The sequence below is a fragment of the Notolepis coatsorum genome (assembly GCF_963971535.1).
Source record: "Notolepis coatsorum genome assembly, chromosome: 4".
In the NCBI taxonomy this organism is placed as follows: Eukaryota; Metazoa; Chordata; class Actinopteri; order Aulopiformes; family Paralepididae; genus Notolepis; species Notolepis coatsorum.
This window is the reverse complement of record NC_140168.1, coordinates 77208440-77223914: the sequence shown is the minus strand read 5'-3', so window position 1 is coordinate 77223914 and position 15475 is coordinate 77208440. Positions and strand designations below refer to the sequence as shown.

Here is a 15475-nt window from a genome sequence, read left to right as displayed (position 1 = left end):
CTATGAAGGTACCAAAGAACCCATGTCACTTTATTCTTTTATATATATTTTTTTCTTTTTCTTTTTTTCCGTTAATTTATTTTAGGTCAACTCTTCATTTGATTTTGATATTATTTTCTACTATCAGCTATATCTTTTAGTTCTTATCTGTTGAATTGTATTGTACTGTTTTTGACCGCCAATTGTAATGTTTGTTTGTAAATCAAGAAACTGAAAATAAAAATGTAAGTATACAAAAAATAAAAAGGAATATTTTTTCCATCCATACATTCTCGTTTTATACCGTAGTGAATATAAGTATGGTTTTAGAGTGGTCTTCTAGGGTAATTCCTGGGAGGCTAGTAATAGCCTGCGACGCATAATTATACTTAATCCATTGGCATTTCGTCCCTATACACGCTACAATAAAAAAATCAAATACATATGATCGGTATATTATGTTCCATCATGCATGCATGAAATTCAATGCAATCGGGTATACCCCTCGGTCCACGTTACTCAAAAACTCCGCCCGAAGGAATTTCGATGATACACAGAGCCATACAGTCAGAAAGGAAGTGCGACAGCCGCATACCAACAGGCGGCGGTATTGGACCGTTGTGATCGCAGACACATTGCCACACAGTACCACAGCTTACCTGGATGATTTATGAATGGAAATAGCGAATAAAATAAATAACGATCCAATAACGAGTACTCGTTGTTGGCGTCCAACGATTGGCGGCTTATAACGAGTATACTCGTTGTTGGCGGTGAATGAGTTCATACAATTACATGCATCATTGTTTACAATGAACGGGTGGGGCTAGTCGAAAGGACTGGACATGGACAAGTTAAACTCAACTCAATTAATTTAATACAACCGGTAGTTTCGAGCTGCACTGTCGTGACTACGCACCACAGGGCTATTCTATTATATACGGCTTTGGCGCTTCCTCCTCATCGTTGATTGCCTGTAGCTGCATCTAACGTTAGCTAACGTTAAAACTAACCTAAAGTTAGTTGTTCACCAACAATCTCAACATTTGTTTTAGCGTTAGCTCAAAAACACAGAACCGGACGACACAAGTTGTCCGCTCATGTACTGGTTCTAACTGTAGTAACACAACCAGATCGTTATTGTACTGGTTCTAACTGTAGTCACCAGATAGTTATTATACTGGTTCTAACTGTAGTAACACGACCAGATAGTTATTGTACTGGTTCTAACTGTAGTAACACAACCAGATAGTTATTGTACTGGTTCTAACTGTAGTAACACAACCAGATAGTTATTGTACTGGTTCTAACTGTAGTAGTACCAGATAGTTATTGTACTGGTTCTAACTGTAGTAACACAACCAGATAGTTATTATACTGGTTCTAACTAGGGATGCTCGATATTGGCTTTTTTACCGATACCAATATACCGATATTGTCCAACTCTTAATTTCCGATACCGATATCACATTTTAATGCCGATATCGGCCGATAATATCGGTTGGCTGATAATATCGGACATCATTTCTATAGAAATGTAAATAAAATAAAAATTGAAAACCGATACCGATATTTTCCGATATCACATTTTAATGCCGATATCGGCCGATAATATCGGTAGGCCGATAATATCGGACATCCCTAGTTCTAACTGTAGTAGTAATACAACCAGATAGTTATTGTACTGGTTCTAACTGTAGTAACACAACCAGATAGTTATTGTTAGGGCTGACCTTCGAAGCTTTTTTTGGCAATCAAAGCTTCGGGGCCGAGCTTTGATTTTAATTCGAAGCTTCGATAAAAAAAAAAAAAAATTATATATTTTTTTTGTATCTTATGTTGTGGGACTTGTACAGCACTTTGGTAAACTTTGTTGTTTTTAAATGTGCTCTATAAATAAAGTGGATTGGATTAATTAATTAATTAATTAAGTAGCCCCTTTCGTGACTGTGACGCAGCCAACAAGGTTTCACTCGGCTGTGTGATTTAATTCAAGGTGGATCGCTGTTGTCATTTGAACAACTTCAGATTTCATGGGAACTACCAATCCCCCAAATCAAGAATGTTTAAGATGAATGAAGTAAGATTTTGATTATTTGAAATATGGCCTGTGTAGACTAAACTATGCACAGAATTATGTCAGTCTACAAGGTCCGGATTCTACATGGTCCGGCAATGTAGACCTTGTAGACTTCACTAGAGACCAATTATCAGTGAATGTTGATGCATTTTTAAGAAGGGCTACTTCCACAAAAAAACAAAGAACTCACCAAAACATCTCAGTAGCACCTTATCTAAATGTTCTATTTCATATATGGAGATTCATATTTATTTATGTATTGCATGCATTTCTACATTTTATTTCCTATTTTGTTTATTCATCCCAGTATCTTTCTTTCTTATGTGTGGAATTCTACAAGGCATGTAGGTGTATATGTGTTTGAGGATGATATCCTTCAAACAGGCAATAGTGATGATATAATTTGGGCAGTGCTGAGCTGGGTTACTTTCCTCCAGTGTATTTGTCCCCCGGCCCCACCCAATGGCCCCATGCACGCACGCACACACACACACACACACACACACACACACACACACACACACACACACACACACACACAAATCGAAGTAAAAAATAAAAATGAAAATCGAAAAACGAGAGACTAAACCTAACGCTCTTGTTGTTGTTAGCTTACATGCTAACGTGAATGGGATCGACCATAGCATTGCGGCTAGGCTAGCTACCATAGCAGTACAGCAGCTAGTTAAATGGATAAACGTTATTTAACATTGCAGAATGGGTACAATACAATACGGCTCAATACAAACAGTTGTTAAGGGGGGGTGCAGAGTCATCAACACAATGTACCACCAAGAGTGGAGAGTTTATGTCTCTCAAAAAGCGAGAGACTAAACCTAACGCTCTTGTTGTTGTTAGCTTATATGCTAACGTGAATGGGATCGACCATAGCATTGTGGCTAGGCTAGCTACCATAGCAGTACAGCAGCTAGTTGAATGGATAAAACGTTATTTAACATTGCAGAATGGGTACAATACAATACGGCTCAATACAAACAGTTTTTTTTTATCCACTTTTTCTCCCATATTTTCTATATTTTCTCCCATCCCAATTTCGTATCATCCAATTCAACCCTCCCCTGTCACGAACGCTGTTTCTTGCCTCCCACAAGCCGGCTGCAATGTGGACTAAGTCATACATAGCACAAGTCCCCTCCGGTACTTGAGGTAACAGCAGTCGCATCTTTTCACCTGCGCAGCTCGATCTCTCAGTGGCGAGGAGTAACGCGTGGGAGGCTCACGCTGCCCCCGACACTTCCTGATTCTACTGCGCAGGCGCACCAACCGACCTGTAGGAGTCGCTGTCCACAACGCCCGATCCCCACCCATCAGTTTCCCACCCCCTAATACGGCCAATGTGTATTAGTATGAACGACCAGCTAAACTGAAAGCAATGTGGAGCGCTGGGCTCGAACAGGCAAGCCCAGCGTCTCCGCATTCGTGGCGAGCGCCTTGCCCACTACGCCACGTAGCCGAACAATACAAACAGTTGTTAACACTTTGGCTGCCATGGGTTAAATTAATGATATACCATAGATTGCCAGCGCTATTTGTCTATGGAGAAAGTCCCCTTCTTTGCAGGGCTATAACTTTTTAAATTCTATTGCTACATTGCCATTATTAGGGCCCATTCAAAGTCCTATATGTATTGTTCATTGTGTAGCAACGTTAAACTTTTTCATTCACATATTCATAGTAAAGTATGGTCTAATGTATAAGTATGTTTTCATCTCTTTCTGCAACTTTCTCCAGAACGTGATATATAGCCCCAAATGCATTATATTGATGATGAAATACAGTTTGATGGCAATCAGCGCGATATAAAAAATTCCAACTAGACGTACTTCTAGAAGTTACTACACGTCATCTGATGTTGACCGGATGGGCGAGGGGGCGTTTATAATTCCGTGGGCAGCGTTATACCAATCATCTAATGTGGGTCAAATGTTGATAAAAGCAGTTAGTATCGAAGATGGTAACGTTACACGCTGAAACTCACCCCAGTCTCCGCGCGCCGTTGGGCGATCATCGTCGAGTAGAAATGTTATCATTATGGGATATATTATTACCCGGTCCATCTCCAGCTTGTATAATGGTATATACGTCCAAATCATGTTGTTTATCGAGTTATTGGCAATCGATCGCTATGTAGAGTGACGAGCTAGAATGCCGGAACCTATCCCGAGTGGCCGGAAGCAATACGGACATCTAGCACAACCTCCACTGTGCTTCCTGTTAAGCGGTTGCGCGATCGGCCACCAGATGGCGCTCCTGAACCGCCAGAGAGCTCAGTGGGTCCTGCTGGTGGTTCTCAGGCCAGCGGAGGGACATTATGGATCAGATCGCAGATTTTTGAAATATTGATATAAAGACGACGTACAGCGTCCCCCGGCAACTTTAGCATCGCCAGCAAAGACGTTGTAAATCGTTTTTAGGCAGTCAAAGTGTTAAGGGGGGGTGCAGAGTCATCAACACAATGTACCACCAAGAGCAGAGAGTTTATGTCTCTCAAAAAGCGAGAGACTAAACCTAAAGCTCTTGTTGTTAGCTTACATGCTAACGTGAATGGGATCGGCCATAGCATTGCGGCTAGGCTAGCTACCATAGCAGTACAGCAGCTAGTTGAATGGATACACGTTATTTCGATGGCACAAGCTTCGAACATAAAAAAAAGAAGTTAAAAAAAAAATTAAAACGTTGATTTTTTTTTTAAATGTTCAAAGCTTGTGCCATCGAACGAAGCTTCGAAGTATTTAAGACAGCCCTAGTTATTATACTGGTTCTAACCGTAGTAGTAACACAACCAGATAGTTATTGTACTGGTTCTAACTGTAGTAACACAACCAGGTAGTTATTGTACTGGTTCTAACTGTAGTAACACAACCAGGTAGTTATTGTACTGGTTCTAACTGTAGTAACACAACCAGATAGTTATTGTTGGTTCTAACTCTACTCCACTCTACAGATGAAGAATAGGAGCTTCAAACCCTGCAACATTGCGGCCTTAGACGAGCTGACTCTGTTCATCGACCCAGCTGACCTGCAGAACCCCTTGGCCTTCCAGCTGTCCGGGACGATGGAGTCGCCCCTGTTCGACATCGTGCTGTCGGGGCTCTCCGACGGCACCTTCCTCACCCCCCTGCTGCTCTTCAGAGGGGAGCAGCCCACGCTGCCGGACGGGTTCCCGGACAATGTCCACCTGGAGTCCTCTCCCCAGGGCTTCACAAACCAAGAGCGCCTCTCCCTCTGGTTAAACAAGGTTCATTTCATCTTTTTTTTAAGAAGTGTGCACAGTCCACTGGCCTTAGTGTTTTCATCTTTATTGAGACAAGGGAAGGATGAGAGAGACTGAGTAAGGGAGACACAGGAGAGAAGGTTCTTTATTGAGACAGTAGGATGGTTGAGAGGGAGACAGAGTAGAGGAGACACAGGAGAGAAGGTTCTTTATTGAGACAGTAGGATGGTTGAGAGGAAGACCGTAGAGGAGACACAGGAGAGAAGGTTCCTATGTGTGACACATAGGACACACACGCATTTTTATTTTTTTTTTTTTTATCACTAAATTAACCTCTTCCCCCCGTGCGGTCGGTCGGCGGACTGAAAATGACATCTGGTCATAAATCAATATTTTCCAGACTGTTTATTTCAAACGTATTCAAGTATAAACATCATACCGGTAACCATGTCACAACAGCATTTAGAATGTATATTATCATCAATAAGTTAGTTTAGGAATAGGTTAAAGTGTTATATAGATAGATTTTCCTCCTCGAAATGTCTGTATATTCCGCGAGAGGCGACCATTTTGTAAAACCTTGAATCATGGGAATTGTAGTTTTTTTTTACGGCCATTTTCTAGCGGACATCCAGATGTCTGGATCTGCGTTGGAATTTTTCAAGGTTTAAGGTTCATAGTCCTGTATGAATTATTTCAATAACTCTTATTATTCGGGATAATTCGACCACAAAAGGTAACGTTTTTGACAAAATATTGAAACGCAGTTAGTTTCTCTTCCCTATTGTTAGTATGCAGCAACAATTAGATCTGAAATTTGTTTCAAAACGGTTGCACTGTGGTGAAAATTTCATTATCTGTTCTTATGCATGCCTGGTGATACTAAATCCAAATTGAACTCGGGCATTTGAAAGATAATATATGTATATATATATAAATGTGCGAATTGGCTATAATAAGGTCATTTATAAGCCTGCTATTCTATATTCTATAATAATATTTCAAATTGCATTGGTCCGGATGGGAGAATTCAGTACTGTATCTACAGAACCTTCTGTTTAATCATCTTCCCTTTATTCATTTCCTTAGATTTTTTGTACACATGATCTCAAGAAGGTACTGAACAGCAGTTTTTAATGTTTGGTCATTATTAGCATGGTGTTATTCACTGTCAAATATGCAAAGAAAAATCATAATTCATATTCTCCCTTTGTTTCATCACGATTTAAAGCCCAACTTGCAGGTTAAACCCTACTCTGCAATTATGGGTAGTTTACATCATTGGTATCTAATTTAATTATTTATTTATTTCCATTTGACGCCGGAAATTTCACTCAGAAATGGTTAAAAAGGTCCACGCACGAATAACATGCACGAGCAAATCTAAAAGCTTATCAGACGCTAGCACGGCCGTGACGTCACTTCAGGAAACGTATGCCTTATGCCCGTCCGGGTCATAGTACTACTGGATATAATGGATATAATACAATTATGGCGCTGGCTAACGTTAGCATTATGTCTACTGTCGTGAACCATTTTAGATCGGGGCATGTAGAGGAGTTTGGGGAACGAGTAAAATCATGTGCAGGTCCTCTTCTCAGACCTGTGTGGCAACGCACTGCACACGCATCATGCAAGCTACACGTCGCTGCATGTTGATCAATGGTGGCCCACTCGGTGCATCACAGTGGGCTACTATTGTGCTAACAACGTGCCGCGGCGTCCGGCTTGTCGGCCGGCATGAGTGCCCGATTTGGGGTGGTTCTCTCCTCTTTGTGTGCCCCCGTTCTCGCGGGTGTCCTGCCGGGGAGCTTGTGGACGCGACAACAGCGGCGGCCGTAGGGTGTTTGAGCCTGTAGCGTTAGTTAGCTCATAGCTATCGTGTACCACTAGCGTTACGGGCTCGAGCACCCTACGGCTGCCGCCGTTGTCGTGTCCATGGGCTCCCCGGCAGGGTACCCGTGGGGACGGGGGTGTACAGAGAGGAGAGAACCATTTTGGGTCGGGCATTCATGCCGGCCAGCGAGCCGGACGTCGGGATATGTTGTTAGCACAATAGCTACCAAGCTAAGCTATGTTAGCTTCTAACGGTGTATACACAATATGTACAACGACACAATGATTTACATTATTACAAATATGGTAACGTGGTTGTGGCTTTTACAAATAGTGGTTAGCTTTAGAGATGGATGGCTATGATCACGGAGCAATAGTGTTGTTAGGTGAAACAGATACATTTTCATTCGGCTAGTAGTAGCAAGGCTCTCTGCCTGCAGTGCCTGCCACTAGCTGTGTGTGACTCTCAGAGCCCCCTGGTGCCCTGCACCTGTTGTGACGACATCATTTCGATTACACGCGCACGTTATGAACCATTGATTAAAATATCCACGTGCGTGTTGGGCAGACAAAATGTTTGATAAAAACGCTAAAACTGGGTCAATTTCAATAATTTTTTTTTCCTTCTTCATGAAAGTCACCGTTGGCCTAGTCCACATTGTTTATTGAACAAAAATACAACATGCAAGTTGGCCTTTAAGCAAGCCTAGTAATAGACACAATATTTCTGACACTGGGAATACATTCACTGAGGTCCATAGATGTCCCTAGATACCAAGAATATGCTAATTGACCTTGTAGAAGTGGAGCAATATTCCATTTACTTTATGTATTTTAGACAGATTTTCAGAAAATAGGCTCTGGGTGGAAGAGGTTAATAATATAATTTAAATTAATATTATAATATAAAAAAGAAGAGGTGTTTATATTCTGACCTGACTCTGACCCTTCTTTCTCCTGAAGATCTGGTACCCCCATGTGGCTCCCCCGAACGGAGGAGACTGTATTCTAATCCTCGACACTCACCGCGGACACCTTAAGGAGGATTTCCTGACAGCGCTAGGCTCCGGCGCCCACCCCTACATTATTCCTCCTGGCTGCTCCTGCAGGCTACAGCCGCTGGAAGTCTGCATCACTCCAGTCGTCAGGGAATTCTTACAGGTAGGTCGTCTGTTTGTCTGAATGTCTGTCTGTCTGAATGTCTGTCTGTACTATCAAACTATGGTGTCTGTCTGTCTGTCTGTACCCTCTATGGTGTCTGTCTGTACCATCTATAGTATACTATGGTGTCTGTCTGTACCATCTATACTATGGTGTCTGTCTGTTAGAGCCATATGGAATCCGCGATCACGGAATCGCGGACGGAATCGCGGAATTGAGCAATAAAAATGGAATCCACTATAAAAAAATTAAAATTAAAGTTTTTTTTTTTTTTTTACTTTTTTTTTTTTATGTTGTGGGACTTGTACAGCACTTTGTTCAACTTTGTCAGTGCTGTAAAGTTTAAACCTTTTTAAATCTTAGACAAACAAAACACTTAAACAAAATATTGTAAGCCGTCATTTGAGGCTTTATAAAAGCAGCACAATGAACTCAAATCTGTCGGTGCCGAGTCCGACCTCATCTTAAATAACAAACAGCATTGCTTGTTGTAGTTAACAAAGAGAGGCAGAGTTGATTTTGCAAAAATATATATATATATATTTTTTTTTTAATAATCGAATTTAATTTTCATATTCGAATCCCATGTCCATCGAACGAAGCTTCGAAGCTTCGAAGTATTTAAGACAGCCCTATTAAATGGACTGTTATATCTTATTAAATTGTGGACATTTATTCATTCCCACTTATTAGACACTATTTCTGATGGTAAAATGAGCGTACAAAGCAAAATACAGAATTCTGAAATATTAAAACGGAAAAAACGGAATTTGGAAAAAAATCAAATGGAATTTGGAAAAAAAATTAACGGATTTCATATGGCTCTACTGTCTGTACCCTCTATACTATGGTGTCTGTCTGTACCATCTATAGTATACTATGGTGTCTGTCTGTACCATCTATACTATGGTGTCTGTCTGTACCATCTATATACTATGGTGTCTGTCTGTACCATCTATATACTATGGTGTCTGTCTGTACCATCTATAGTATGGTGTCTGTCTGTCTGTGTACCATCTATACTATGGTGTCTGTCTGTACCATCTATAGCAGTGGTCACCAACCTTTTTAAGCCCAAGATCACTTTTTTTTTTTTTGTGAAGGCAAGATCTACCTATTGAAGCGTTGAGAGAAAAAGACAGCCAATATTGTACTTTAAACTAAATTACTTTTATTTGCCTGTATTCTAATTACATGCAATGCTTTGGTCCAACATTAAAACGTCAAAGTAGAACTATTATGTACTTTCTCAGTCAGTGCTAAGTGCAGTCATCTTATGCAGCATCACTTTTCACATCAAAACAAAAGTAGAACTGTAATGTGGACTTTCTCATATTATTAACATTGACAAACATATTTACAATTAGCATTTTATAAAGTAGAACTGTAATGTGTACTTTCTCAGTCAGTGCTAAGTGCAGCATCACTTTTCACATCAGAACAAAAGTAGAACTGTAATGTGGACTTTCTCATATTATTAACATTGACAAACATATTTACAATTAGCATTTTATAAAGTAGAACTGTAATGTGTACTTTCTCAGTCAGTGCTAAGTGCAGCATCACTTTTCACATCAAAACAAAAGTAGAACTGTAATGTGTACTTTCTCAGTCAGTGCTAAGTGCAGTCAGTGCTAAGTGCAGCATAATTTTCACATCAAAACAAAAGTAGAACTGTATGTGTACTTTCTCAGTCAGTGCTAAGTGCAGCATCACTTTTCACATCAAAACAAAGGTAGAACTGTAATGTGGACTTTTTTTTTATTATTTCCATGGAAAGATCTACAGGGACAGTCTCAAAGATCGACCAGTCGATCAAGATCGACGGGTTGGTGACCACTGATCTATAGTATACTATGGTGTCTGTCTGTACCATCTATACTATGGTGTCTGTCTGTACCATCTATACTATGGTGTCTGTCTGTACCCTCTATACTATGGTGTCTGTCTGTACCATCTATACCAGACCTGGGCATTGTACGGCGGGATGATTCTGACCGGCCCGCAAAACATTACATGATAATTAAATTTTTTTTTTTTTTTTTTTTTTTTTTGCTTTTTTTTTTTTTTTTTCATGTCAACGTTCACACGCACAATATACGCTTAGGAGACATGCTCAGAAGATGTTGGTTCTCTTTGGATCCACCTACATATGTGAACAGACATTCTCAGTCATGATGTTTACCAAGTCCAGGTACAGATCCTCTCTCACTGGTGAACATCTGGCAGCTGTGCTTCGCATCTCCACCTCAGACATGCAACCTGACTTTGATGGACTTGTTAAAGCTCAACAGAGACTGGATTTCTCACACTGAATGAAAAAAAAGAACTGAAGAACACTAAAATGTGGAAATATAACAAGTGAAATGGGACACTTGATATTTTTTCTTTTTTTTGCACAGTTCTGAAAACATTAAATGTTTAATATAGGCATGTAAAGTAAAAAAGGCTACAAAACTGGGACACTTTTCTTTACACAGTTCAGTGACATGTCTTGTTTATTTTTGCTATAAGATGATGTGATGTCTTTAGAAAGCTAAGAAAATCCTTGTTTCAATAGTATATGAAACTCAAAATGCCCTTTGTTATTAATGTTTCACATTTTGTTTATCATTTTGGAAATCAATTCTATTTGAATAAATGATATTTTTGAAAGCTAACCTCACCTTTTAATTGCCAAATAATAACATACACTCTTACCAGGGGTCAAAACAATGCCATTTACTGCTTTTTATATAGAAATAAAATGTATATTATGCATAATTGAGTTTGGAATTTTGGCCCGGCCCCCCAACATATTTTCAGTTGCTCATTCGGCCCCCTGGGAAAAATAATTGCCCACCCCTGATCTATACTATGGTGTCTGTCTGTACCATCTATACTATGGTGTCTGTCTGTACCATGTATACTATGGTTTGTCTCTATATCTCTGGATGGATCAGAAGCGTCTGTGTCTTGTCTCTCCCTCAAGGCCCGGTGGAGCCAGCTGGTATCTACTGGTGGTTCTGAGGGCTTGGAGGTGGGCCAGCTAGCTCTCACCCTGGCCTGCTGGCTCAGCGAAGTGGCCTCCACTCTCAAAGAGATGCCAGAAATCTTACGCAGGTCAGTTCTTCACCCTTTCTTTATTACCATATATGACCAGTTCTTTGTTACCATATATGACCAGTTCGTTATCACCATATAGGACCAGTTCTTTATTACCATATATGACCAGTTCTTTATCACCATATAGGACCATTTCTTTATCACCATATAGGACCATTTCTTTATCACCATATAGGACCAGTTCTTTATCACCATATAGGACCATTTCTTTGTTACCATATATGACCAGTTCGTTATCACCATATAGGACCAGTTCTTTATTACCATATATGACCAGTTCTTTATCACCATATAGGAACATTTTTGTATCACCATATACAACCATTTCTTTATCACCATATACGACCAGTTTTTTTTACCATATAGGACCAGTTCTTTATTACCATATAGGACCATTTCTGTTTTACCATGTATGACCAGGTCTTTATCACTATAAAGGAGGGGGGTGGATTACCTCAATGCACAACAAACAGCCACCCCTGATCCCAGGTCTAACGAGCTTGACCCCGGGCAGGTGTGGGTCATGCTGCCCTAGTGGTTGATAATTTTCACCCTGCTGCACACTCTGCCTCACCCTGCTGCACACTCTGCCTCACCCTGCTGCACACTCTCCCTCACTGTGGTGATTAAAACACATGTCTCTACAGGTCCTTCACTGTAGTGATTAAAACACATGTCTCTACAGGTCCTTCACTGTGGTCTGCACTCCGCCACAAGACGAGGGAGAGGATGGTCCCGACTGGATGGTTAAATTCCTGACAGAGGCTCTGATTGGCCCGCCGGAGGCTGAGGAGCAGCCGAAGGAGCCAATGGAGGTGGTGGAGGAGGAGGAGAAGGAGAAGGGAGGCTCGACAGCAGTGGCGCAGGGGGGGGCTTTGCATGTCCTCAGGCAGATGTTTGAGAAGGACAGCGACTTGGAGTCGTTCCAGGGCTTCGAGCTGAAAGAGACCGGCGAGTCTCTCCCACTGACCGACTCCTCGCCCTGCTGAGTAGGAGAGACAACCAGCTACTGTGCCCATAGTCTGACTCACAGGATAGACTGTGGCTATAAGCATGCCACCGGCCAACTATTTCAGTTGGAATTATCCTCCCCTTCCGCTATCTGCAACACTATTTTGCACTATTAAGGGCACCGTTGCTGCATCCTGGGCTTATCGCCACCCAGGATGATTGTGATTGGTGTAAAGAAATACAAACAAGCCAGAGCGTTCTTTTCCCCTATAGTGGAATGATGATTCCATGGTTCAGCCAAACCTCTACATAGTGTGGAGAGAGAGGTACGGCTAAGCGAGACTACTGTGCCCACACCTGTATGAAGCTCTCATCAAGTACATCAAATTGGCTTTCAAATAGTCTTGTGTTAAGTGGTAAACCGCACCCATATGTTACAGGATGCCAAGCAGGTAAAACAACAACAACAACCTGACTGTCCTCTTGGGAAAACATGGACATCTGATCTGAGCTGAGACAATCTGGACCAGATCCTATTGTGTACCATATGAAATCCAGGCCAGTTATTTGTCTCTCACTCTGATTGAGTTCTGACATATTGGACCATTTCAACAACAGTCTCCTCTGAACTAGAGCTGTCCCCGAAGCCTGTTTTTGGCGTTCAAACTTCGCCAGGGTTTTTCGAACAGACGTTCGAACCTTCATTTTTAATCATGCAAAAAAAATGGCTCGAAGTGTCCTTGAGCCAGACACTGACATGGTTAAGTTTCAAACAGTGTTAATTATGTTTAGGGCAAGAAATAAGATACTACCAGAAAATTTACAAAATCCTTTCCATTTAGAAAGTGAGTTTAGTAGGAGGAAATAAGCAGGAATAGGGGGCAGGTAATTATAAGATTTATTCTTCTCCCTGCTCCTTTTGCCCATGGTAGAACTGCATTTATGTTTTTGTATGAAAACTGTAGGGCCGGCCCCGACTAAGGATTTGGATGGTCGACTATGATTGGCCAAAATTTGCCATTAGTCGACTATTGGTCGACTAAAAAAAAGAAAAAAAAGGTATACTTTTATTTTTCATCATTCCATTTGGGCTGTGGGGGTGCTTAATGTCTGAGGGAGTCGACTGAAGGCTTCTTGTCCTCTGTAAAAGCATGCAATTGGTCCACTGATGGATACATCTTGATATTTGTCTAGTCTAGTGTGTTCATTAGATGGGTGAAATCCTCTTTCAGTGCCTCTGTGCCTGTTTTCGTAGGCAGTTAGCTTCTGGTATGCGTGCCATTAGCGTTAGCCACGCTTCTAGGCCTCTTTTCTTTTGGAAAGAATGATAAAAAATTATATATTTTTTTGTTTTTACTATTCGACTAAGAGGTTGGTTAGTTGACTACGGCTCCTTTCGACCGATTAGTCGACTAATAGGGGTCAGCCCTAGAAAACTCTATGATTATATTACTTCTATGTGGCAAATAAAACTCTGAATCTGATGATACAACAGTCCCAGCCAGGTCTGGCCAGGTTGTGAAAGGTCTCTGCCAATGTTCTAAAGACGATGGAGACACTCACCGTGTGCCAGAAAGGCCACAGCACGGCTAAACCCTGGCTAGTGGAGACGAGGCCACAGCACGGCTAAACCCTGGCTAGTGGAGACAAGGCCACAGCACGGCTAAACCCTGGCTAGTGGAGATGAGGCCACAGCACGGCTAAACCCTGGCTAGTGGAGACGAGGCCACAGCACGGCTAAACCCTGGCTAGTGGAGACGAGGCCACAGCACGGCTAAACCCTGGCTAGTGGAGATGAGGCCACAGCACGGCTAAACCCTGGCTAGTGGAGATGAGGCCACAGCACGGCTAAACCCTGGCTAGTGGAGACGAGGCCACAGCACGGCTAAACCCTGGCTAGTGGAGACGAGGCCACAGCACGGCTAAACCCTGGCTAGTGGAGACGAGGCCACAGCACGGCTAAACCCTGGCTAGTGGAGACGAGGCATTAATTGCATTGGATTCTAGTGAACGTAATCATGCATTTATATTGTAGTTTTCTATGAAAGCTGATTTATCAATGACCTTTTTGTGGCCTAACCTAAAACAACCTAATCATCATGCATCTTAATATTTCTAATTTTCTAAGTTATTTTGAGCCGTTTGTCATCCACTGGACATTCAGGAGGAGACTGGCCTGTCTGGATCCTACCAGATCCTTTTGAGTATGGATCATATTGGTCTGATCTGGAGGCAGAAATATTCAAATCATCATCATTCATGTTTACAAAAAACGTTTTATATTGATGGTTAGAGCTTGGGTTGGTTTGGGGAAGACGTTCCAGCTTCTTTTGTTTGTGTTAATAGAATTACAAGTAAAAGATTTATCACAAATTCCCAACCCTCCATGTTAGACCAACTCCCTACTCTTCCTAGGATTTTACTTTTGTTTGTAAATAAACTGTTGTATGTTATTTCTGCGTGGGAACAGAAATGACTTATATTTAGTATTGAAATAAAGAAAAAGTGTTTTATACTGATCTTGTGTGTTTTTTTTTCTCTTTTGCATAATTCATTCTGGGGGGGAATTGTAATGATAAATTCGTTAATCAATAATTTTTGGGTGGAAAAGCAATACTTTTATTGCACACAAAAAGGCTCTGGATGTATTATTTACAAATAGAAAAAAAAAATATGACCACTACATACATATTTTACAGCACCTTAACGATTATCAATATGTATGCATGGCTGAATCACTTTCCTAAATCTAATATTCAAGTTTGACAGATTAAATCCTTTTAAAAGTTTCCCCTGATAACGTAACCTACCATAAAACAAAAACAAATAAAAGCAGAATCCCAAATAAAGGTGGAGTGAGTTCAGTGATTGAAGCAAATAAAAGCCTGGGGGTATTAATTCAAGTTTAACTAATTCTGTCTGTTGCTTTGACTATTTTGGTTTGGTAACGTCCTCTCAGCTACACGTTTTCTCCAGACTGGTCTTCAAATGTGCATCCAAGTATGCAGTCTTGACTCTTGTACGCATTACTTTTTTCTTCTTTTTCTCAAATTTTAAAACGCAGATCTAATTTTATTCTGCTCAACTTTGCTGACTCCGTGGAACTGTATAAACCCAGCTACCTTAAG

The 15475-nt window shown here is 41.0% G+C and overlaps 1 protein-coding gene across 1 annotated transcript in view; it reads left to right on the top strand.

The window, feature by feature from the left end:
- The window catches only part of pogza (pogo transposable element derived with ZNF domain a), a 112200-nt gene extending 98153 nt beyond the window's left edge, over positions 1-14047 (top strand). Inside the window, exons 24-27 of the mRNA XM_084311990.1 lie at positions 5025-5318; positions 8094-8291; positions 11263-11393; positions 12082-14047. Of these exons, the coding sequence (XP_084168116.1) occupies positions 5025-5318; positions 8094-8291; positions 11263-11393; positions 12082-12385 (927 nt within the window). The 3' untranslated portion in view covers positions 12386-14047. The remainder of the gene's footprint in view (positions 1-5024; positions 5319-8093; positions 8292-11262; positions 11394-12081) is intronic.
- Positions 14048-15475: the final 1428 nt, after the last annotated feature.